A 22,046-nucleotide genomic window follows, 5' to 3' on the forward strand; every position below is an offset into this window, starting at 1 on the left:
TAGTTCCACCCTCCCCCAGGATGAAGAGTGATCAGCAAGCATTTGACATCCCATGGATCTCCTGTGTCCGCTATCAGGGCTCCATTACGCCGCTTCTACAACTAACTGGCCCAAATATCCCATCATCAACAGGGAAACTGTAGCCTCAAGGGGAAAGACTTGCCTGGGGTCATTCTACAGACTAATGGTAGAGTTGGGAGGAAAATCTGAGCCTCCAGGCCTGTCTCAGCGTTAAGTACCATCAACCCAGCCCTCATGTCACTGCTGAAGAGTGTCCAGGAAGCCCAGCGGGGGATCCTGAGTGGTAGTGGCTATGCTAGGGCTGATGCTGGGTAGGGGGTGTGGTGTGCAGAAGCCAGATCCCAGGCAGACAGAGCACTTTAGTGAAATGGAGAAGGGCCAGGGTCTTGGACATAGTTGTTTGTAAGCGGATCGGGATGGGGTAGGAGAGGGGTGGGTACAGGACCAGGAATATAGAACTTTTCAGAAGACATGGGCCAGAAAGGGGGTGACAATTCCAGACAGCCCCTGTTCCCTGCAAAGAGAGCCCTGACTCTGGACAGAATTTGGATTTCTATTAGATACCCATGGGAACTTGTGTATTAATTAAGCTGAACTCATGGACCCTAGGTTAGAGTCTCAGAACTTGAAGGCTCCCCAATCTTTATAGACAGAAAACAAGCTGAGACGGGCAGAGAATTGGCCAAGGTCACATGTTGTTGTCCTGGTTCAAATTCACCCCTGTTGTCCCTGTTCTTCCCACCCTTCAGTATATCGAGAACACTGGTTGCCATCTTGCTCGGTCCACCGAGATTCTCTGTAAACAGAGGGGGCCCTGTGCAGGTTCCTGAGCACCCCAAGTGTCCTCTGTTGCCAACGCTTACACCAGCCCTCCCCTTGAGCACCAGCAAGCCTGGCTCAGGTCTTCTGGGAATCTTGCCTTGGGACTTCACAGAACAGAGACCCGGAAACTGTGGCCGTAAACTGTGTTCCCCGGAAGTTGCGACCTTGAAACCTCTGATTCCTTTCTTACTCAAGAGCTGTGCTTTCATTTCTAGACCAGGAACTTGTGCACCAGTTCCTTGCTTCTCTGTGAACAGGCAGAATTCCAGGAATTGGTGGGACTAAACCGCCTCTGGACATGACCAGTCATGGATTTATAGGGAAGCATGTGTCCCTTTCGAGCTTCAAAAGTCTTAAAAGTTCATCCCGGCTTCATGTCTGGTTCAAGTAACACAACAGGAATCTGGAGGTTTCCTGAAGCTTCCCTTCAAATCACCCACCCGGGCTCATTCTCCCCTCGTGTAAGTGTTAACGAGTACCAACAGGAGCTTCCTCTACAGGACAGAACTTAGCCAGCACAACTGATATCCTTGCTCTCGGGAAGTGGGAGGTGGTCCTGGAGCTACTCTATGTCCACCAAAGGCAGGAGGGTGCAGAGTTTCCGTGTGGGCGGATTTGGGTTCAAACGAGATCCGTTCCGGATGATCCTGGGTAGCTGCCTTGACTTCTCTGGGCCTCAGTTCTCAACCCGTTGAATACTGAGTTAACTGTATAATCCTGCAAGTCCCCTCCTACCCGGCTCACACACCCAAGAGACAGGAAAACGGGGCCATGCTAAACCTGGACATGAACATCAACAGCAGCAGTATTTGTGCTCTCCAAAAGGTAGAGGCGAGCCAGTGTGGGTCAGCTAATGAGGTGAACTGTGCTTTCACACGGCCTAAGACGGTGTTCAGCAGTGAGAGCAAGCCATGCCCGGATGCATGGTGAACCATGAGTGGGCCCGATAAACATAATGAATGAAGGAAGCTGGACGTAAGGACTCTGCCCTGTATGTTACAGTTTATGGGCGACGTCTGGAAGAGGTAAATCGGCAGAGGCAGAAAACTGACTGGTAGCTCCGGAGAATGGAGCCAGGATGTTGAATGACACGGGACTTCTTCCTAGGGGCGATTGATTACGGTGATGGCCACAGCTCTGAATGTACCAAACAGCAATTAATTGTATACTTTAGGTGGATGAGTTTTACGCTATGTGAATCACACCTCAATAAAGCTGTAAGAAGGGACTCCTTCGACGCGGGACCGAGACTTCTATGATGTAGGAACACAAGGAAGGTAACATAATGTCTAGCAGCTGGCAGACACTCAGCGTGTTGACTTTACTCTGTTGGTAATCTTTAACAAGCTGGCTTATGCAAAACCTTAAAACTACGTTCATTGTCTGCATAGGAAACACAGGCCCTCTGGTGACTGGCTGGGGCTGTACTTTGAGCAAAGGTCCCTTTGACCTCGAGGATCTGCTGAAATCCTCTGTGCCCTGGGTTGCCTCCTTGGGTGTCCAAGACACATCTGAGGTACTTTCTGCACCGTCACCAATAGGAGACATTCAGAGGCAGGGTCTGGTCACCACCTGGCTTGTTTCCGGCTTCCCTATGAACATACCATCTGTCCACGTGACACCTGGAAATCCTCATGCAGTCTCTGGCACCGCAGAAGGCGGGGTCCTATTATGTCTTCTTGTGTGTCTCCCCACACATTCTCAGTGTTCCCAAGAAGGGCAGAATTCTGAGACGGCTCTCCTGACCCCTCCTCTCTGGGGCTGATCCCATGAGGATATGATGATGCTTACTGAGGGGAGGTGGGTACTCGTCATTCAGGTCCCCAGGCAGATGCTGCACTGGGAGGACGGTGGTCTAGCCCAATCTCAGATGCTTCTCTTTAGTCCAGCAGCAGTTGGGACAATCAGGGAGTCTGGATGTGTCGGTCAGGATGGATTTGAGGGGCTTGAAGTTTCCACGGCTGAGATGCAGGAGCCACGGACAGGACCTGAGAGCCTCCCTTAGAAGTACAGAGTAGCCCCGGACAGAAACGAAAGCAATCCTGAAGTTCCCCGATTACAGGACCTCAGCTCAGCCAGCACCTTGAGAGCTTGAGGGAGCTTGCAGGTGGGTGCTTTTTCAGCCTCCGGAGAAGCCTGGCTTTGTTTTGGGGAGCCCTTGAGCAGAGAACCTTGTAGAGCCCACCTGGGCATCTGACCTACATGCTAGGAGATAATCACAATAAATGTTATTTAAAGCTGATTCCTTTGTGATAATCTGCTGTGTACAGCAGGAAACTCATACCGCAGCCATCTCTGGAGAGCCGATTTATTTGTATTAGTTTAATCTCACAACAGACTTTTTACTTTAAAAAGCGTGAAATCCATTCTTTGTTTTCAGGATATTGTTAATTCCACTGATGGAGAATAAGACCACTACCACAGCTTAAAGCCAAATTTGGAGCAAGCTTTAGTTAAATACTGGCCAAGGCACTGGCCAGGGCCATACTCAGGTTCCCAGGAAATGGCCCAGAATCATAGTTTTCAGTGGCTTAAGAAGGAAAACCCATAATTCATTGCATTTCCCATCAGACCCAACCAGAGGCAAGCAGACATCCCGATGTACCTCTACCCTGTCAACCTCCCGCCCACATGTGATTAAGCACAATGGTACAGATGGGTCAAACAAACTTGTTTAGGGGCATGAAAACATGTGGCTTCTTATCTCTCATAAACAATAGTCTCCAGCATTTTAATAACTATCCTCGAGCAAGGGGTTTGCAGTTCAGAGGCAGTTTTATTTCAGGGATCTCTGAGGCGTAGTAATTAAAACTTAAATGTAACTTTGACTCTCACAATGTTTACCAACAGCAGCGACACTGGGGACTGGCGTGTAGCTTGGTGGTAGAATGCTTGCCTAGCACGCAGGAAGCCCCAGGCTTGATCCCTAGCACCCCACTAAAAGCAAAGGAAGGAAGGAAGGAAGGAAAAGAGAGGGAGGAGGCAGGTTGGTCTTTGGTCAGAACTGGTCTGGAACCACAGCTCCTCCACCCTTCTACGTGCCTCGCTGCTAGCCCTAGATATGAGTGACTATATGGAGTGACTCAGAGGATGGAAAAAAGGGTTCTGGACTCCAGAACTCTGAATGTGGGTCCCTGCTGTGCTGTAGGGCCTCTGTGACTTTGGGCGGCTCGCTGTCCTTTACTGAGCCTTTGAATCGAAGCAGGACAATGGCTTTGGACACATTCCCCTCCCCTTCCTCCACCCTAGGCTTTTCTCTGAAGAAAAGCTAGTGTAAAAACCCCAATATCAAAAACTAATGCACAGCCCTGGCTTGTGCTAGCCATGCCTAGGCCCCCAGACAGGATAGAAAAGTAGGAACACATTATGGGGACATGGGAGGGAAAGGCTGGGACAGAAGAAAGCCCTTCACCTTGGGATCTGAAGGAGTCAGGAAGCTTCAGGCACCACTGAGACAACTCACGTTGCCTGTGGAAGCAATGCCGTACTTGCCCAAAGATAACTCAATTGAAGTTGTCAAAGACAGTAAACAAAGCGAGTTGACTCGTTTCACCTACGACCTTGAGAGGTTTTCATTATGCCAATCTTGTTTCCAAATCTGGACGCTGACCACTCATAAAATTGATTTCACTGCTTTGTTTGTAAGAGAAAATCCCTTAACCTTTAAACTGCTTTATGAATTACACTCCTGAGCAAGGCAGCTTAGGAAGCCGTGGGGTCCTTTAAAGAGCTAGCATACAGTCAGGTGCATCTCTACCCCGAGAGGCCTATGTCCACCCTGGGGCATGTCTCATTCTTTCACTGGGCATCTCTCTTTCTACTAACTCACGTGCTCAAAATCTCCATTAAAGACATCTAAAACAATAAAATAAAATTTCAACTATGTTTCATATTAGCTGGTCCGGAAATTCTGTTCTGTGTTGAAGCTAAGAATCCTGGGTTTTTTTAAATGGAAATCCCTAAGGAGAAGAAGAATGTTCTAGGCTGCAGCTTAGGGCTGTATCTCCGCCCCCTCCCTCACGTTGCTGACAGGCCTACTTCCTCCTTGGGAGAGATCAGAATTTCTCTGCAGAATGTGGGCTGGAAGCTTTGGCTCTCCAGAACCACACTGAGATCTGAACTCTCCTCTATCAGACAGTGGGCACTTCTGGATAAAGACACTGTCCTGTACCCATTAGGTTGCTACCCGATGCAACCCCATTTTCAACACAGCTAGAATAACCGAAGATGTTTCTATACACTGCTACATGTCCCTTGGGAGGATAAGAGCAGGCAAGGCTCCTCAGTCTGGAACTGGTTCGAGTCATTTCTTAGTTGAAGCCAGATCTCAGAATCCTGTTCTTTGAAGACACTTGACCTTGACTGACTTTCCCTGCCCTGCTGGACAACCTTGAGATGTACTGTGCTGTTGGGAGGGAACAGAGGAGATTCACCATCATGTAGCTCATGCTGTTCATAGTAGGTCTCATAGGCCTGTTGTCATCACTCTGAAACGGCATGGGGCAGATAAGGGACAAGGCACAAGATGTCTTTGAGATGTTGTCAGTGGGCGAGGGGCAAACATGAGCAAAGAACACACACACTCACACAAATGACTTAGAGTAATGCTAATTGTAAAACCCAGATGTAGGTTCTGGGGAGATGGGTAAGTAGGTAAGGTGCTTGCAAGCATGAGGACCTGAATCTATGCGAAAAACTGAGCATGGCAGTGCTTGCTTGTGATTCCAGTGCTGGCAAAGTTGGAACAGGAGCATTCCTGGAGCTCAATGGCTGGCAGATATAGCTGAATCTTTGTGGCCAAGGCGTGTCACTGTATCTTGGGCATGGTGACAGGAAACTTGGGAGTGACATAGGGTAGGGAAGTGAGGCTGGGAGGTGGCCAGGGTCTTGGTCACAAGAACATGGATGTAACTTAGCAGCTGGGATGGCTCTTGGGGCAATGGGGAACCATTGAAAGTCTAGGCAGGTGAGGGACTGACTGGGAGGCTGGTGTGAGAGCCAAGGCTGGTGCATTGTGACAGACAGGCAGCTTCAGGGGAGAGAGACAGAGCAAGGGGCCGCAGTTTAGGCTGTGAGTGAAGAGAAGGCAACATCGAAGAGAGGAAAACTTCTGGAAGATCCAAAGGATGAGGCTTTTAGCCCCTCCTCTCTCCACTCCTCACTGACCTTGGGCCAACCACTTTTCATAGAGGCTTCGTGATTAGCAGAGGTAACAGGAGGAAAAGCACTTGCCCGGTAATAGAAAACGAGGAGGCACAAATGCCCTTCCCTGCTCCCTTGGGGGCAGATGCTGCTGACCAATGTTCTCTTCCGAGTCAACCTCTTGATGCCAGGGAAGTCTGAGGCTGCTTGTTCAAAGAGGATACTCAGGTGTACCCAGGCCTGCAGCGCTCAGCACCATGCCTTGGCATAGCTGGCCAAGATATACCAGCTGCTGGAAGCCGATAGGAAGGAAGAAGATGGAGGCCAGAACGGCTCAGACTCTTGTATTCTAAATCTACTCAGTTCAGTCCCTTGGAGTCTCTGGGACGGGTGTCTGGCTGAACCCCAAGCCCCATGGTACTTGGCCCCTGTCATTAGGGAGGTCTCACGTGTTCGTGAGAGGCATGCACAGAGCTACTGTGAAATACAAGAGTATACATATGTATATGTATATATACACGCTTGTATTTATATATTATATATATATATATATATATAGAGAGAGAGAGAGAGAGAGAGAGAGAGACAGATAAACAGGCAGACAGACAGACAGATAGACAGATAGATAGATAGGCCGACCCCTTGGGGAGAAGGAGGGTCTTGTTAAGCCCCAGTAGCTGCCCTGAGAAGGGGGCTTTCCGAGTTACAGAGGACAAAGTCCCCTGTCCTGCAACTGCCTGGAGACAGGAACCATGACTTTCCAGCCCTGGCCTTGATCTCCTATCCAGAGGCTCAAGTTCAAATAGGGCCCATGCTGGACCTCAACCTTACTATGCAGTGACTCATCTGGGGATAACAGGCAGGGAGGGGACACGCCCTGCGTGGATGCCTGCACTGCCCAAAGTGTCCTGGCCCTCCTATCTCTCACCCACATTTCCTCTGAACACAGCACCAAGGGACTGCGGGCAGACCTTAGTCACTGGCAGGCTGTCTCGGCAGGGTACAGCACGTCAGAGGTCTCTCTCTCTGTTCAGCCACTCAGCTTCTCAGCCTTATCCAGGCAGGCATGTTGCCTACTGTAAAATTTATGCAAACCGCACACAATGAGGAAGATGACAGACCGTGCATGAAGGACCTCACCAGAGGGAGGAATCGGTGCTCAGAGAACGCAGGCGCTCTGATTGGAATCTTTTTTTCAGACACAAGTTCCCTATGACTTTGTCCAGCTTTGCCTATTACTATTCCTTCTGTGGCCTGCTGTGGTCACCCTTTAAAGATGTGGCCTCCCAGAGACATGGAACACAAACTGAGCTAACCCTCCTTCTGGGTTCTTGAACTACCTGTTTATCAAAAGAGCAGGCACTCGCCCTCCAGTGACCTAACACAGTGGGTGATGCAGGAGGAGGGTGCTTCCGGGAAGTCAGTGCCACAGCTCCTGGCCAGCCCCTCTCAGAAGGCATTGTCCCCAGGAAGGAACGCTCCAAGCTGGTCCTCGGGCTGCCAATGCTGTCCGGCATAACAGAGCAGGTAGGGGAGACTGCTCTCTGGCCCCCGCGATAAAACTGATCCTGTCAACACAGGATACAGGAAACGCTTGGGTAAGTGTTTTTGAGCCTCAGTTTCTCTTCCCTGCGAAAGTGGTGTGAGAGGGTCCTGGCCCAGGCCTCCCACAGACAGGTCCCTCCCCTGGATGTCTCTAGGCAATGAGTTTCTGGGCCCAAGTTCCATCTGTGCAGTTTCCACCTCTCTGGGAAATTGCTTCTCCCTCCTGTCCGGTAGGCTATCGCTTTAAGTTTGGGCGGGGCCTGTTGGACACCCGCCCAGCACCTGGAACCTCGAGGAAGCTCTGAAGCAGGCCACAAAAGTCTCCGAGGTAGTGGGTGAGGACGCACAAGGACTAGGAGACAGGGAGTAGGTGGCTTCCCAGCGGGATCCCCAGCTGGGAACCCAGCCGCTGGGCTGGGTGGCAGGGAGGGAAGGACCTTTGGCCTCAGCCCTACTGGGGAACAGAACGGAGACCTCAAGAAGCTGGTGAAGTGCCAAGGGCACAGCTGGGGACAGCTACTAGGGCCTCCCCAGATGCCTGCTGCCTGCAGAACTCAGCCACCACCACCACCACGCCTTCTAATGCGCTGGACTCTCCCCTGGACCGCTCCGGGACCAGCCTGATGGCTGTACGCGAGGTGGGTGTGAACATCCTGTCTCCCTCCCTCAGGAGTATCTCAGCTTCTGCTAAGGGTGTAGCGTGGACCCTTCCCTTTAACCTGTACCGTGCAGAATGGACCCGGGGTGGTACTCCTGATGATACTCAGCGCCTTGGCGCTTAGCTGGGAGCCAGTTTCTCCACAGTTCGTGGGCATAGGTGGGCTCTTCGTGTTCAGATGGTTGGATACTCCTTCACAGAGTGCCTACAGTGCTCTCACGGTGCCACTGCGGGGCAGCAGCGGGGACACTGTGTGTCTCTCCCATCTCTGTCAGTCTAGGGGCTGGTGCTCAGCTCCCTTCTTGGTCCTCTGACAGGAAGAGGTCTTTCTTCTCCCTGGTTTGAACTGAGCTCCCTGTAGCAGACTGCCCGGGCTAGAGAGCAGGTGATTTTCTGGTTCAAGTCCCTCCCTGCTGTGGCTGAGTGCTCATTACAGAGGGGTGCATTTAGTTAATGAGATGCTGGATAACCTCGTAGTGTCTGAGTAGGGCCACCCTCTATCCAGCTGTGTGAACTCGCATAACCCCTCAGCCCTGAGAGCCAGGATGTGAACTCAAAGGTGTGGACGTCAGGAGCCTGCTCAGCCAAGGGTCCCAGAGCTAACAGACTGGCCCCAAGGAGAGAGTGATGGGCAAAGCCTCGTGGTGGGAAAGTTCTCCCCTGGCTGGAGGAGGTGGGCACAGCTCCTGGGAGGGGTGATATTGGTTTTCTTTTTGAACAAGGGTGAAGTGGGGAAACCAGTCAGAGGGAGTAGCAGGTCTAGGAGAAAATCCCAGGTGGCTTAAATCGAAGTGGGGGTAGGGACAAGGAGAGGCCAAGGCCAGCAAAGCAGTGAAGGTGGGACCAGCTTGGTAGGCCCTGACTGAGTACCAGGATGGGGTGGAACTTCTCTGGGGCTGGAGAGCTTCCTGTCTGCCCCCCAGGGGTTGTAAGTCACACCCTCCATGGCAGGGAGCCCTCCCTTCCTTCCCATCAAGGTACAGGGGCTGGAGGCACACTCATGTAAGAGGTAGTGAGATGCCTGATGGTGGCTTCTCAGAAGCGGAGTGGAGGGGTCCAGAGGCAGGACACACTAAGAGCCGTGGCAGGGACTGGCCCAAGACTGAGCACAACACTAACTGTCACCATCTGAAGCTGGGAGGAGAGGGGAGGGCATCTTGTCAGGGAGAGCAGACTGGCGGACACAAGACTCATGGTATGGTCTCAACTGCAGGCTTCTAAATCTGTATATACAGGAATCCAGCAGTGCGTGCGCGCGCACACAGACACACAGATACACACACAAGGGCACCTGAGCTAGGTTAGATCTGCATCTAAATCCACCCCTAACCAGTATCCCTGAGATACTGTGGGGAGGATTAAGCAAGAGGACACCTATAAAGTGCTCGGTATGGTGCCCAGTTGGGCAAATGCCCCCAGCACATGCTAACCACCAACACTATGTTCTGTAGATCAAGGGAGGGCTGGGTAGAAAACAGCTCAGTGGGGCTCATGGTTGTCTCTGAGGGGCAGGATTTATCCTGGCTTCATTCTGTCCCTCCACTCTCTTCATGATCAGATTGCTTTTCTGGAAAACAGAAAACATCACAGGTGATGTCAAGTCTGGGTGTCCAGGTGTGAGCTCCTTGGGTACGTAGATCCCTCCTGTACTTGACTTTGGATGAGGACCTCCCCCAGTGTGGACTGTGTCTCTTCAGCTGGGGGATACTCATTCCCCTACCCTGCTCACCTGCCTTGTTTAGAGGAGTCAAAAATGTTGGCGGTGGAGAGGACGGTCATCTTGTCAGGCCTGTAACACGCAGGATTTCCTCTACTGACTTCTTTCGTGTTTTCTCCAAGCTGGTAACTGCAGCCTTGCTCCCACCAGCCTCTCCCTGTGGCTATGGGAAGGGGTTGGACTGCTTCAGGAAACTCTGGTTTAGTTAGGGGGAAAGCCAAGGAGGGGACAACAGTAAGAAGTGAGTCGTGTGCTCCCAGAAGGTGCAGGGATCTCCAGAAGTTTCCCAAGCTAGGGCCGGGCTGAGTTTTGCAGGGATGTGTGTCACCAACCATACCAAGGGATCAGTAGGGGCAGTGGCTTAGAGGCGAGCTCTGGGGACCAGTGCCAGCCTCTTCTGGGCAGTAGGATCTGGGGCCGGGCTTGCTTCTTGCAGTTATCCCAGGCAACACTTTTGCGGAGTCCTTTCTCATCCAGTGATTCATGTACGTTCAAAAGAGCAAAACACATGCATGCTCTCCTTCCTTGTCAAACACTCATGCTGAGCCCCACTTAAAAGAATCTGTGTGGGTATTCTGCTTGCGTGTGTGTATATGCACACTATAAGCACGTCGTGGTCAAGGAGGTGGGAAGATGGTCTAGATCCCCTGGAACTGGAATTAGAGACAGCTTGAGCTGCCGCGTGGGCGCTAGGAACTGAACTCAGATTCTTTGGAAGAGCGGTTGGTGCTCTCGACCATCGAGCCTTCTCTCTAGTCCCGACCCTAACGTTTTAATGATTTAGGTTATTTCACCTAGGGGTCATGACATCATCCATGCGCTGTTTTGTTAGGGCTGGGATTGTAGGCTCTTCCAGGGCTGTGACTCTGATAGTGACATCTGTGTAGATGTCCTGGAAAAATCCTGCTCTATGGCTCAACTTCACGTTTCCAGCAGTGCCCTTCACATTTGTCCAATAGAGACAAGACCTGGAGATAGGAGAGGGGCAGAGCACAGCCAGCAATCCCTGGCCTTTCCCAGCTGCCCATAGACTGGCCAGCACAGGAACCATCTACCCACCAGGCCCAGGCCTGATAGAATGTGACGCATTTATTATTATATAATTAAGCTCCTGCTGTATCCCAGGTGTAGCGCTAGGAACTTGAAACAGCTTGTTGGTGACCATCAAAGTAGCCTGGCAGTGTGAGGGTATCATCTTCATTTCACAGGTGAGGACCTGAAGTATAGGTCAGAAGACTCCTCCGCGGTCTTGGTGCATGTCGCTGGCCCAATTCTTCAGATTCTCTCTCCTTCTGTGTGCAGACATGCGTCAGAGGCCAAGTGGCCTCCACTGTGCGTTACTGCATGACGGTCGGTGGCACAGTGGTCCTGGTCATTGGGACACTCTGCTTTGCATGGTGGAGTGAAGACGATACAGCCGTCCAGCCTGGCTCACTGGCCCCCACAATGAAGCGTCCATTGTCCAGGATCCCCCTGACGTGGCTCAAGTCCATCAGTTTATTCTGCTGTAGCATGGGTGGCCTGCTTCTGTTCATCGGGCTGCTCTGGTCCATCCAGGATAGCACAAAGAGGTCGAGCCAGGGGGACCTATACCAACTCTCCAGAGACCTGTGTCACCTTGCTGCGGAGTCTCCTGGGAAGAGCTGCAGGTTAGTGGGGCACGGTGGGGACCATAGGTGATCACTGCAGTCACACTACTCTTTGCCAGGTAGACAGTGTCTTCTGGAGTATCTTGCTATTGGCCCATGGCTCCTTGAGGCTAGATACATCCAACAGATGCTACCGAGGTCACTAGGCAGACCTCAAGTGGGGTATGGTGGGCACACCTGTAATCCAGCCCTTGGGAGGTGAGTTCCAGGCTAGCCTGGGCTGCAGAATGGGACCATCAGTGGGAAGGGCATCTTACCCAGTCAGACTTTGCACTGTTCACATGAGAAACTTGTCCCTGAGAGAGTGACGTACCTGCTCATAAAATGAGTTATACTCTGACAGCCAGGCCAGGCCTGTCCTCCTGCCCCGCCCAGCCTGGCCTGAGCAGAGGAGCTGTTGTTGTCTATACACACAACAGTATTGCCTCAACAGGGCCCAGGCCACAGCTGCGGGTTAGGTGGGCTACTCCCTCCTCAGTTAGGCAGGATACTCCACCTCCCCACCCCCCTCACTCCCACCCCTCCACCCTTGCTGTCAGGAAGCAAGAAGGGGCCCTTCCAGCTCTGAGACCCAAGTTTCAGATTCAGAGGCTGGTGTGACTGGGTACAGAGGAAGCCTGCTGGTCTGATCCTGTCCTCATGGGAGGCATGAGTTCACTCACTTCTGGGGTTGCCTGGTTGTGGCTGGAAATAGTCTTCTCCTCTGCAGGCCTGGGCATTCCGCTTTCCATGTCAGGTCTTACATTCTCTCATATAGTCACCTGCTCTCTCTTGCTTCTCCCTAACACCACTGGGCACCTACCATGTAGTGGGTCCAGGTAGGAGTGTTGGTAAGGCATTGGCGACCAGACAGAGACAAGACCCTACCCTAGAAGCTCCCCTGGCAGCTATCTGTCCTGAACAGAGGCCCCTCCTGTCCTCTTCAGTGAGCACAGCAGACCGTGCTGGGCCCCCTCTGAAGGCCGACTTTCTGTTGCTACCTTTTGTGTTAGAAGCCGTGTGTCTGCGAATGTCCCCAGATTTCCCAAGTCACACCTGACGCCTTATCTGTCAGCTGCGGCAGGAGGAAGGGCAGACCCTCTTCTGTACCACTGTGTGACAAGTTACCTGAAAAGCAAAGCAAAACAAAACAAAGCAGAACATTTCGAGGAAGGGTTTATTTGGGCTCACGGTTTTCGGGGCTATTCCGTCATGGCGGGGATGGCACAGGGACAGGAACGTGAGGCAGCTGGCCAAGTTGTGTTCACAGGAAGCGGACAGATGAATGGTCGTGCTCAGCTCACTTTGTCCTTTCTGTTCTGTCCAGGACCCCAGTCCATGTGAAGATACACCTCACATTTAGGGTGGACCTTCCCACCATAATTGGCTTAGTTGAGAAACTGTCCCACAGACGTGCCCTGAGGTGTGTCTGTCTCCTGGGTGATTCTAGACCTTGTCAAGGTGACACCAAAGACCAGCCATCATTCCTCTCTCTCTGAGGAGGCTGTGGCCTCCTGTGACAGGGCCATTGTGTGCGTGCATGCCACAAAGCCTGCACCCCTTAGCTTTCCCTGCTCTCGGAGCCTTGGCTGCTTATAGGGAGGGTGCAAGGATGGGGTCTGTTTTACGAAAAGGGAGATGTGACGGTGTAGCTGGCTGGGGAGAGCTGTGCCGTGAGCTCTGCCATTAGAGAGGGCTGTCCACTTAGCTGCCCTTCACTCATTTGTCTGTGAGATGGGTGGGGCTACTCCTGCCCTTCTGGGTTTGGTCCCTCAACAGAAAGTCAATGGGGCCAGCAAGGAGCCTGTCTCCTGCCCCCACAAGGCTGTCCTCGTCTCCTGGACAACCTGGCAGGACCACCCCACAACCACAGAGCTCTGGTCTGGAATGTACTAGGGCTTTCCTGTGTTCTGAACTATGACCTTGGACAGTTAAGGTGGATGAGCCAACAGGCTACTGAGGTGACGGAACAGGCTTGAGGGCTGTTGTACACCTGCCCTCTAAGCAAACTTCCTGCTGTGAGCTGAGCTCCTGTGGTACCTGAGCCACTTGTCCTGCTGGCTGCCACCTGCTGGACTGGCCCCAAGCATACCCAGAATCCCTCAAATAATCTGGTGAGGGCAGGCATGACTGGGGGGTGCACAAGGGAGAGGAGGGTTCTGGAGCCCTATTACCCGCACAGTTCCTTCGCGGCTGTTAACCCTTTTTCTGCTTTTCCTCTTCTGCATCTGTGTCATGGCGAGCATTATCCCCATTCCACAGATGAGAATGAAGAGGCCCAGAGAATGTGAGGATAGAACCCAGGCCACACAGCAGTAGAGTTCAGTGTGCTGCCTCCAGGCACATAGCTTTTGAGAGCCTGGCCCCTTTCTTCTTTTCTGATTTGTTGAGACAGGGTCTTACTAGGCATCCCTAGCTGGCCTTGAACCTATGTTGCCCAAGCTGTCTTCAAGCATAAATCCTGCTGCCTCTACCTTTAGAACTGTGAGATTACAAGCATGCATCTTCAGGCTTGGCAGAAGCGTTGCCCTCCCTTGCAAAGCCTGCTGGGAGCTCAGAGAAAGGAGAATGCTGGTTGGTTCTTGGCTGCAGGTCTCCTGACTGGTCCCCAGCCCTCTTCTATGTAAACTAAGCCCAGTTCAAATGCAGGGCCTGCAGAGCGACTTTGTGAGCAGGAGGGTGAACTTGCCTCCTGGTGGCCTGCTGTGAGGGTGGCAGCCATCTCAGAGTCCTGGGACAGGAAAAGGCACTAACTCCGTGGAGGTGGCCCTCAGGAGCTCAAAAATAATAGAACATTTGTCCTTGGAATCGGGCCTGCAAAATCAGACCTGGGGTGGGGTGGGGCTTGAGGACCTGGTCTTTGCCTCATAGACTGCTAGGCAAAGTTCAGTTGCCTAGATGTGAGGGTGGGCTGGAGAGTGGGGTGGAAGAAGAGACTGACTTGGTAAGCAGTGAGCTCTCTCTCCCTGGAGGCATGCAAGGAGAAGCAATTACCTGGTTAACTTACGGTCTCAAGTCTCAGGCATCTAGATGGGCAGGTAAACTGAGGCCTCACATTCTGCCCTAAGCATCACAGCTGTGACTTACAAATCGCATCTCAGCTGGGAGTCTTTATGACCGCGGACCAGCACTCAGCCTCTCAGCAAACACGCCAAGCACCTGCTCTCAGTGTTAGCCACTGCAGTCGATCTCCGGCCCAAGAGACAAGCACACAGTGTCAGCACAGTGGCAGGAAAGAGAAGCATGGATGCTCGGGGGAGAGCAAGAAGTGGGGACAGGTCAGAAGACGTCCCCGGGAAGTGTCAAAGTGAGGAGGATGGCTCTCATGCTGCTTGCTGAGCGGCCTGAAGAGGAGGGAGGACTAAGGTCGCAGGTTGCTCCAGCAAGCATCATGAGAGCTACGTGGGCACGGTCGTGCGGACTCCTCTGTCTGCCCTGGCATGCAGGAGAGTTTTGAGCAGGCCCTGCTAACAGCTTCTTTCCTGTTCCCATAGGCCTCCCAAGGAGGCTGCCATTCCCACTTACGAGGAGGCCATGTACTGTCCACTGGCGGAGGGTCCCCTGCCACCCCCCGTGCAGCCCGAAGAAGACCTTCAGTGCCACGCCCCGGGGCATGCCCTGCTGGGGTCGCCATCCCTCTTACTCCCACCCAGCTACGAGAGCATCATCCTTGCTCAGGAGGCTGTTTCTGGGCCACATGCTGCAAGCTCCAGCCCAGGTCGAGCACAGGCTGCAGGGGAGTTCCGGGTCTCCAGCAGCCCCTGAAACTGGTCCCTAAGCCACGGGCTTTGCTCTGGGCATACTCCAGTGCTGGGCTCCCAGCAGGCATTCAACAGAGCTATGCTACTGGATGTTGTTTATGTATGATCTGTTGCCGTGTAAGAGATCATTTCCATGTCAGTTGGCTTTAAATAAACCCCACTTTATTACATCTCACTGTTTTATGCATGGCTAATTCCTATGGTTCTTCACCCCACGAGGTATTGAGGAGGCCATCGTCAGGGTCCCAGCCAGAATAGGACCTCCGAGCTGGTGTGCTGTGAACACAGGGACAGAGGCAGAAGCCGAGGGGTCCAAGTTCACACCACCAGTTTGTGGCCAAGAGAACAGAGACTGCAACCTAAGCCCACCTCCACCCAGCCCAGGTCCCACCCCGTACCATGACGATGACTTTTCTTGGTCTCAGTTTCATCATTTGTAAGATGAAATTGGCATTTTTGGCAGCGCCAGCCCATGTCTCAGGAGCCAAGTGGAAGGACCCATGGGGCGACAGCAGTGGGCACTGAGCAGCATAGTGAAAGCAGGCACACAGCCCTGGGCCAGAGGCCCTCAAACTGCTGCACACCTCAGTGTTGGTGGAGGTAAGCCTCCTCTACCAGGTGCTGGCTCAGCATCCCGCGACAAGGGTCCCACTGCTGTCCCTGGCTCTCCAGATGGGACTAATAGCAACTTTCCCTCCAACTGCATTCTGTCCACTATGACTCTGCCCACTCCACTATGCCACCAACTGGCTGAGTTCTGTACCTTCCTCGCCGGTAGTTCCTAGCTCACCCCTGCCCCACCCCACCCTATCAGCCTGAGCTACAGATCATAGACCTGCCAACCAAATCCTGTTAACTCAGGCTGTGTTGCTCATGTTGAAATGTAAGGGACACACAGCACCAGAGTAAGGGAGGCATATGTCGTCTTGGGTCCCTCTTGGCCCTCCTCTCAGGGACAGCGTCATTCTCCAGTATACAGGCCAAGGGTCTAGAAGGCAGCTAGTGTTGTGAGTCAGGTTAAACCAGCTTCTCATTAGGGATACCATGTCAGGCTCACTCTCATTCAGGGGGACTAGGTGACCTCCTCAAGGCTCCAAGGCAGCAGGGGCTCAAATGCTGGCTAAGGCGGCAGTCCCAAGGGGCAGCTGGTGCTAGGCTAGGACTCTGCTTCTATCTTCTCCTCACCCCAGGTATGTGTGGGGTCCCTGTGTGGGAAAACAGCCTGTGAAAGCTGAGAGCTCAAAGTACAGTTAGGATGTGGGCTCCCCATCTAGGCTGGGCCACGGTGGGGTCCACGTCTTGTCACTCTGCCTGCTTCCCACAGTATTCTCAGGTCACTGAGAGCCTCTCAAGGCCAAGTCCAGGTTGGGCCTGTCTCCCAGCTCACTCTGAAGGGCAAAAGCCCTCACATAGTCTGGGCTGGGAGAAGGCCTGTTCCGCATAATAACACCCAGTTTACCGCTTACTCCTGCCCCTTGCTCCTTGCTCCTAGTTAGACCCCTGGACCTTGGCACTTCCTGTCCTATCCTCCCGTCAGAAGTTCTGGCTCCTCCCTTTCTACCCTCCTGACACATTCTGTCTCCCCAGAGGTTATCCTAGGCCACCAAGGAGTCTGGAGAAGCCTTGTCTCCCACTCTGGTGGTGACCTAGGCTGGGCTTATATTAGACCCTCTGCAGTTCCTAAGGGTTTCCCCGAGTGAAGTATTTACCACAGGGCATGGAGTTCATGAGTGGCCGGTGTGAACAGGTTCTGTCTTGGCAGCAGCTGAAGGGCATGTGGGGAGCGCTAGCCAGCCACAAAGGGCTTTTCTGTCTCTCTGGATCTACATCTGTTCATCTGGCTCAGGAAGGGACAGTGACTTGGTCAAGGTCACGAGCCTGAGCCTGAGCCAAGGCTATGGCAATCTCAGCAAGGCAGGGTGCTGTCCCTTTCTGTATTGTGGTGGCCTGCCTAAAGAACCTGTGGAGGAGCCAGCCACCCAAGACAGGTCTGTCCCTTGCAACCCTGCCATGGAACCAGGCTGTTCCCTGCCACCCATGCTCGAACTTCTCTTGATTGGCCACCTAGACAGTGACACCCAGATGTCAGGGACCTTTGTGGCACAGGCTCTCCATCTTTTTCCAGGATCCTTGCAAATACATGTTGCTTAGCAACCCTTGCCCATCACTGCTCCTAGCCTTTAGTCTGGCTTTCTAGAAACAAAGTGTGATCCTCTCACCCACTGTGACCCCCTGTGACTCTACAGAGGCTCCTGTTGACTTCAGGAAAATGTGAGCCCAGAGGTTTCCTCCTGCCCATACATTCTTGGCCTCCTCAGCTCTAGTCCTTACATTTCATCTCTCCCCTCTCAAATAACACCCAGCAGGTTCCCTGTTCCAGACCTAGGGGACACAGAGGTAAACCAAATACAGCCACTCCCAGCAGCCACTGTAGTTTGGCTTTTAGTTGGAGGGACAGACAAGAGACGAGATAGATAATTTGTATGGTATAACAGATGGTGGTGACGCTGTGGAGCACAACAAATTGGGAAAACTGAGGAAACTCCTTGGGGGAGGGCTTCTGCAATCTAGGGAATGGCCAGGGAAGATCCCACTGAGGTGACCATAGAGTAAAAGACTTAGCTAGGGAGACAACCATGCAGATATCTGGAGGAAGAAAGGTCCTGGGGTGTCTGTGCATTCCAGGAAGAACATGGAGCCAGGGTGAGCTTAGGGAGAGTGAAGGCCTGGAGGGATGATGAGCGGGCAGTATGCAAAAGTGATGCATGGACTTGTGGACCGCCTCGAGGCTTTTACCCTAAGAAGACAGGTTGCTGCTCCAGAATTCCGAGCAGAGTAGTGACATGTGCTGAAGTCCTTTTGGGTTAGAAAGAGACGTTAGGGGTCAAAGGTGGAATCCGAGATCAGCAATAGGGAGAGGACAATAGAGGGAGAGGAGTGAGTGCATTCTTGTTTGCAGAAGGCAGAGTATGGTGATTTGAATAGGAATGGCCCTGGTAGATGTGTGTGTTTGAATGCTTGGCCCATAGGGAGTGGTACTATTAGGACATGTGCCCTTGCTGCAGGAAGTGTGTCAATGTGGGGGTGGGCTTTGAGGTCTCATATATGTCCAAGCCATTCCCAGAGTGGCACACTGTCTCCTTCTGCTGCCTGTAGGTCAAGATGTAGAACTCTCAGCTACCTCTCCAGCACCATGTTTGCCTGCATGCTGACGTGTTTCCTGCCGTATGATAATGGACTAAACCTCTGAACTGTAAACCAGCCCCAATTAAATGTTTTCCTTTGTAAGAGTTGCTGTGGTCATGGTGTCTCTTGGCAGCAATAGAAACCCCAACTAAGACAGAAATTGGCACCAGGGACTGGGGTATTGCTGTGATAAGCCTGCCAAGCTTTTGTTTGGAGGAATGTGGACTTTGGGAATTTGGATTAGAAAAGCAGTTGAACACTTTAAGTGGGTCTGAATGAACCGTCCTAGTAGGAGCACAGAAGACAGTTGTGCTAAGGGTGATCTGAACTATAGGGATCTGGCTCAATAGGAGAAGAATTTTAGTATGTTGCCTCAGGACTGTTCTTGTAATAATGTGATAATGAATGTGGCTGCTTTTTGCCCTTATCTGAAGAGTCTGCCTGAAGATAAAGTGAAGAGATCTGGATTAATTCTGTGGGCAGAGGAGATCTCAAAACAGCCTAGTATAGACTCTGTTGTGTGGTTACAAGTGTGAACTCTGATGAAGATTTATAATGAAAGAGAGCAAACTGAGCAAGTAAAGATACAAAATGACTGAGAAGGAAAAGAGCACCAGGAAGTAAAATGGAGACAAATTCTGTGTTCAAGGAGATAAACAGATTAAGAAATGGAATAAAGGGCGTGGTGACCTCCGGGCAAGACCTCACCCAGCTAAGCTCCAATTTGTGAAAAGGAATTAAAGAATAGTTTAGGTCCAGGCGTGGTAGTAAACACCTTTAATCCCAGTACTCAGAAGGCAGAGGCTGACAGATCTCTGAGTTTGAGGTCAGCCTGGTCTACAGGTCCAGTGTTGGGACAACCTTAAGCAGTGAAGGAAACCACTGAAAACAGAAAGCTGGAGAAGATGTAATTGAACAAGGGAACCATATCCCAGCCCCAACAAGCAGCACAATCTGGCAGCTTCAGCAATGTAGTTTTGGCTTTAGAATCAAGGATAGAAGAAAGGGGTTATAGAGTCTCCTTCCATGACTAAGAAAAGCCTCTGAGGCTAAGCATGTTCCAGAAGTGGCCCTCATGGAGGCCCGGAGAGGCCATTGTGAAGCTGTGAAGGTGAAGCCTGGATCGCCTTGGAGACCCCAAGATGTTGGAGATGCCAGCACCGTGGGATACCTGCTGAGAAAGCTGCTAGCAGGGAGTGGAAACAGCCTAAGAGAAAGAAGTGTGTTGCAGTCAACAAAGCTGAAAGGAGTTGGAGATCTGAAGAGCATTTTGACGTCATAGATGGAGATGCAGAGTTTGGAGTTTGCCCAGCTGGTGTTTGGTCTTGCTTTGGTCCAATATTTCCTTACTATGCTCCCTTTCCTCCATTTTGGGATGGTAATGTATATCCTGTGTCATGTGTTGGAAGAATGTGATCTGCTTTTTGACCTTGATTTTACAGGGAATTACAGTTAAGAGATCTCACGAGTCTCAGAAGATACTGAACTTTGGATCTTTAAACAGGGTTGAGACTGTGATAGACTATGGGGATTTTCAAGGCTGGACTAAATGCATTTTGTACTATGTTATGGCTACAAGCCTACTGGGGCCTGGGAGTGGAATGTGGTGATTTGAATAGGTATGGCCCCCATAGACTCATGTGTTTGAATGTTTGACTCATAGGAAGTGGTACTATTAGGAGGTGTGGCCTGGGAGGAAATGTGTCATTGTGGGGGTGTGGGCTTTGAGGTCTCATCTGTTCAAACTACGCTCCCTATGGCTCACAGTTGCTTCTGCTGCCTGAAGATCAAGCCGTAGGAGTCTCAGTTCCTTCTCCAGCATCATGTCTGTTTGCACGCTGCCATGAAGATAATGGATAAACCTCTGAAAATGCAAGCCAGCCCCAATTAAATGTTTTCCTTGTCGGGGTTGTCCTGGTCATCGTGTCTCTTCACAGCCCGAGAAGGACCTGGACGACGGCTGACGCGGTCAGTGTGTACCACGGTGGGCTGCACACAGTGAATCACAATCACACCCATTGTTTCACCCTCCTGGAGACGAGGTGGCTGAGCACCCCACCCCTGAAGCCATTCTTGTCAGCATGCCTCCACCCCCAGAGTGCCCCGTGTGGCAGGAGCCTAAGCCGAGGAGGGGAGAAAATGGCTGATCTCTGTTACTGACAGGCTCTGGCTCCTTAGGATGAGCCTTGTCTTCACAGGCTTAGGTTTCTACTTGTGCCCAGGGTGTTCTATGTTTGAGTATCTTGTGGGGACTGCTCACTCCCCAGAACCCCAATTCCTTTAGGCATCTTTTTGACTTGCAATACAATGCTGTCTTTCACAAAGTTCACACTGAGAACAGAAAAACTGAGTGAAAAAAAAAACGTGGAAAAGTCTCATGTTTTAAGTAAATTTACAATTTTGTGTTTGACTGCATTTATAGTTATTATCCACAGGTTGGACACGCCTTCGAGAAGACAGCACTTACCATGCGCCCTCTGCTGGAACACCTCTGACTCCTGGACCACTCCCATGGCTGCTTCCTCTGGGTGCAAGGAAGAAGGTCAAAGCCAGAGTGGCCTCAGGCCTGGGAGAGCAGGAACCGCCTCCAGCACAATCTTTCATTGCTCTGAGCACACACTCCCAATTCATTAGTTTGTGTTTTGGTTCACATTTTTATAAATTCTTTGAGAATTTCACAGGCTACACCCTGATCACACCACAGAACCCCTCTCGTGCCCTGCGCTCTACCACCTCCTTCCCATCCACCCGGTGCCGCTGCCAAGCCTTCTTCTTCTTTCTTCCCCTTTCCTTCCCTCAGGGAACCAGGGAACGACAAGTGTGGTTGCTCCACCAGAAACCACCACTACCCGCCTCCTAGTAGCCAGGGGCCAACAGCTGTCCAGCCAGTGGCCAAAAGCTGTCCAGCCAGTGGCCAAACCCTCCTCCCGCCATGCAGGGACCCCGCCCAGCCAGAGCCAGTGAAGGCCCTGTTAGTGCTGTCACAACTGCCACCAGCTCATATGTGCAACAGCCTGGTCCCCTGTGTCATCTGCCACCTTCAGAACTCACAATCTGCTTGCCCATCCCCGTGTGAGGATCCCCGAGACCCAGGGAAGGAGGGATGAGCCAAACACAATTCACCCAGGGCAGGGCCCTCCACAGACTCTCACCCTGGGCAGTGGTGAGACTAGCCCAGTGTCCACTACAAGAGAAACCCCTTCTGAGGCTGAGAGACCCACCCATCTGTGGTATGTCACAGCAACAAGTCACTAGGAATTGCCTTGGCACCCTGTCCACACAGGAGAACAACTGGACATTTCATTCTTTTAAAAATATTTTTATTTTTTATTAGTCCTTTGGGAATTTCATGCAAGGTATTTTGAAAATATTCACCCTCCCTTCCCCAACTCCTCCCATAACCACCATCTCCACCTTCCATCCCTTTCCACACAGCTTTGAGATTTCTTCCCCACCCCCTTTTGTATTTTCACCCTCTTTTTCCCAGTGGAGTCCAGTTTGTGCTGCCCCAGCTAGTCCTGGAAGAGAGGCCTGCCCTATGACCGTTTAATTCTTGACTCCAGAAG

At 51.9% G+C, this 22,046-nt stretch overlaps 1 protein-coding gene across 2 annotated transcripts; it reads left to right on the top strand.

Annotated features, from left to right (window-relative positions):
* The first annotated feature begins 7,728 nt into the window (after positions 1 to 7,728).
* Positions 7,729 to 15,464, top strand: Tmem61 (transmembrane protein 61). Of its 2 annotated transcripts, none has more exons than XM_087904774.1 (3): positions 7,729 to 8,168; positions 11,114 to 11,554; positions 15,028 to 15,464. In XM_087904774.1, the coding sequence occupies exons 2-3, from the start codon at positions 11,250 to 11,252 to the stop codon at positions 15,296 to 15,298; spliced, it is 576 nt and encodes a 191-aa protein (XP_087760900.1). In that variant the 5' UTR covers positions 7,729 to 8,168; positions 11,114 to 11,249; the 3' UTR covers positions 15,299 to 15,464. The 2 variants fall into 2 exon arrangements, with proteins under 2 accessions (XP_087760900.1, XP_048309202.3); XM_048453245.3 differs by having other exon boundaries at positions 7,740 to 8,168; positions 11,208 to 11,554.
* Positions 15,465 to 22,046: the final 6,582 nt, after the last annotated feature.

This window comes from Myodes glareolus, chromosome 3 (assembly GCF_982192425.1).
Source record: "Myodes glareolus chromosome 3, mMyoGla1.1, whole genome shotgun sequence".
In the NCBI taxonomy this organism is placed as follows: Eukaryota; Metazoa; Chordata; class Mammalia; order Rodentia; family Cricetidae; genus Myodes; species Myodes glareolus.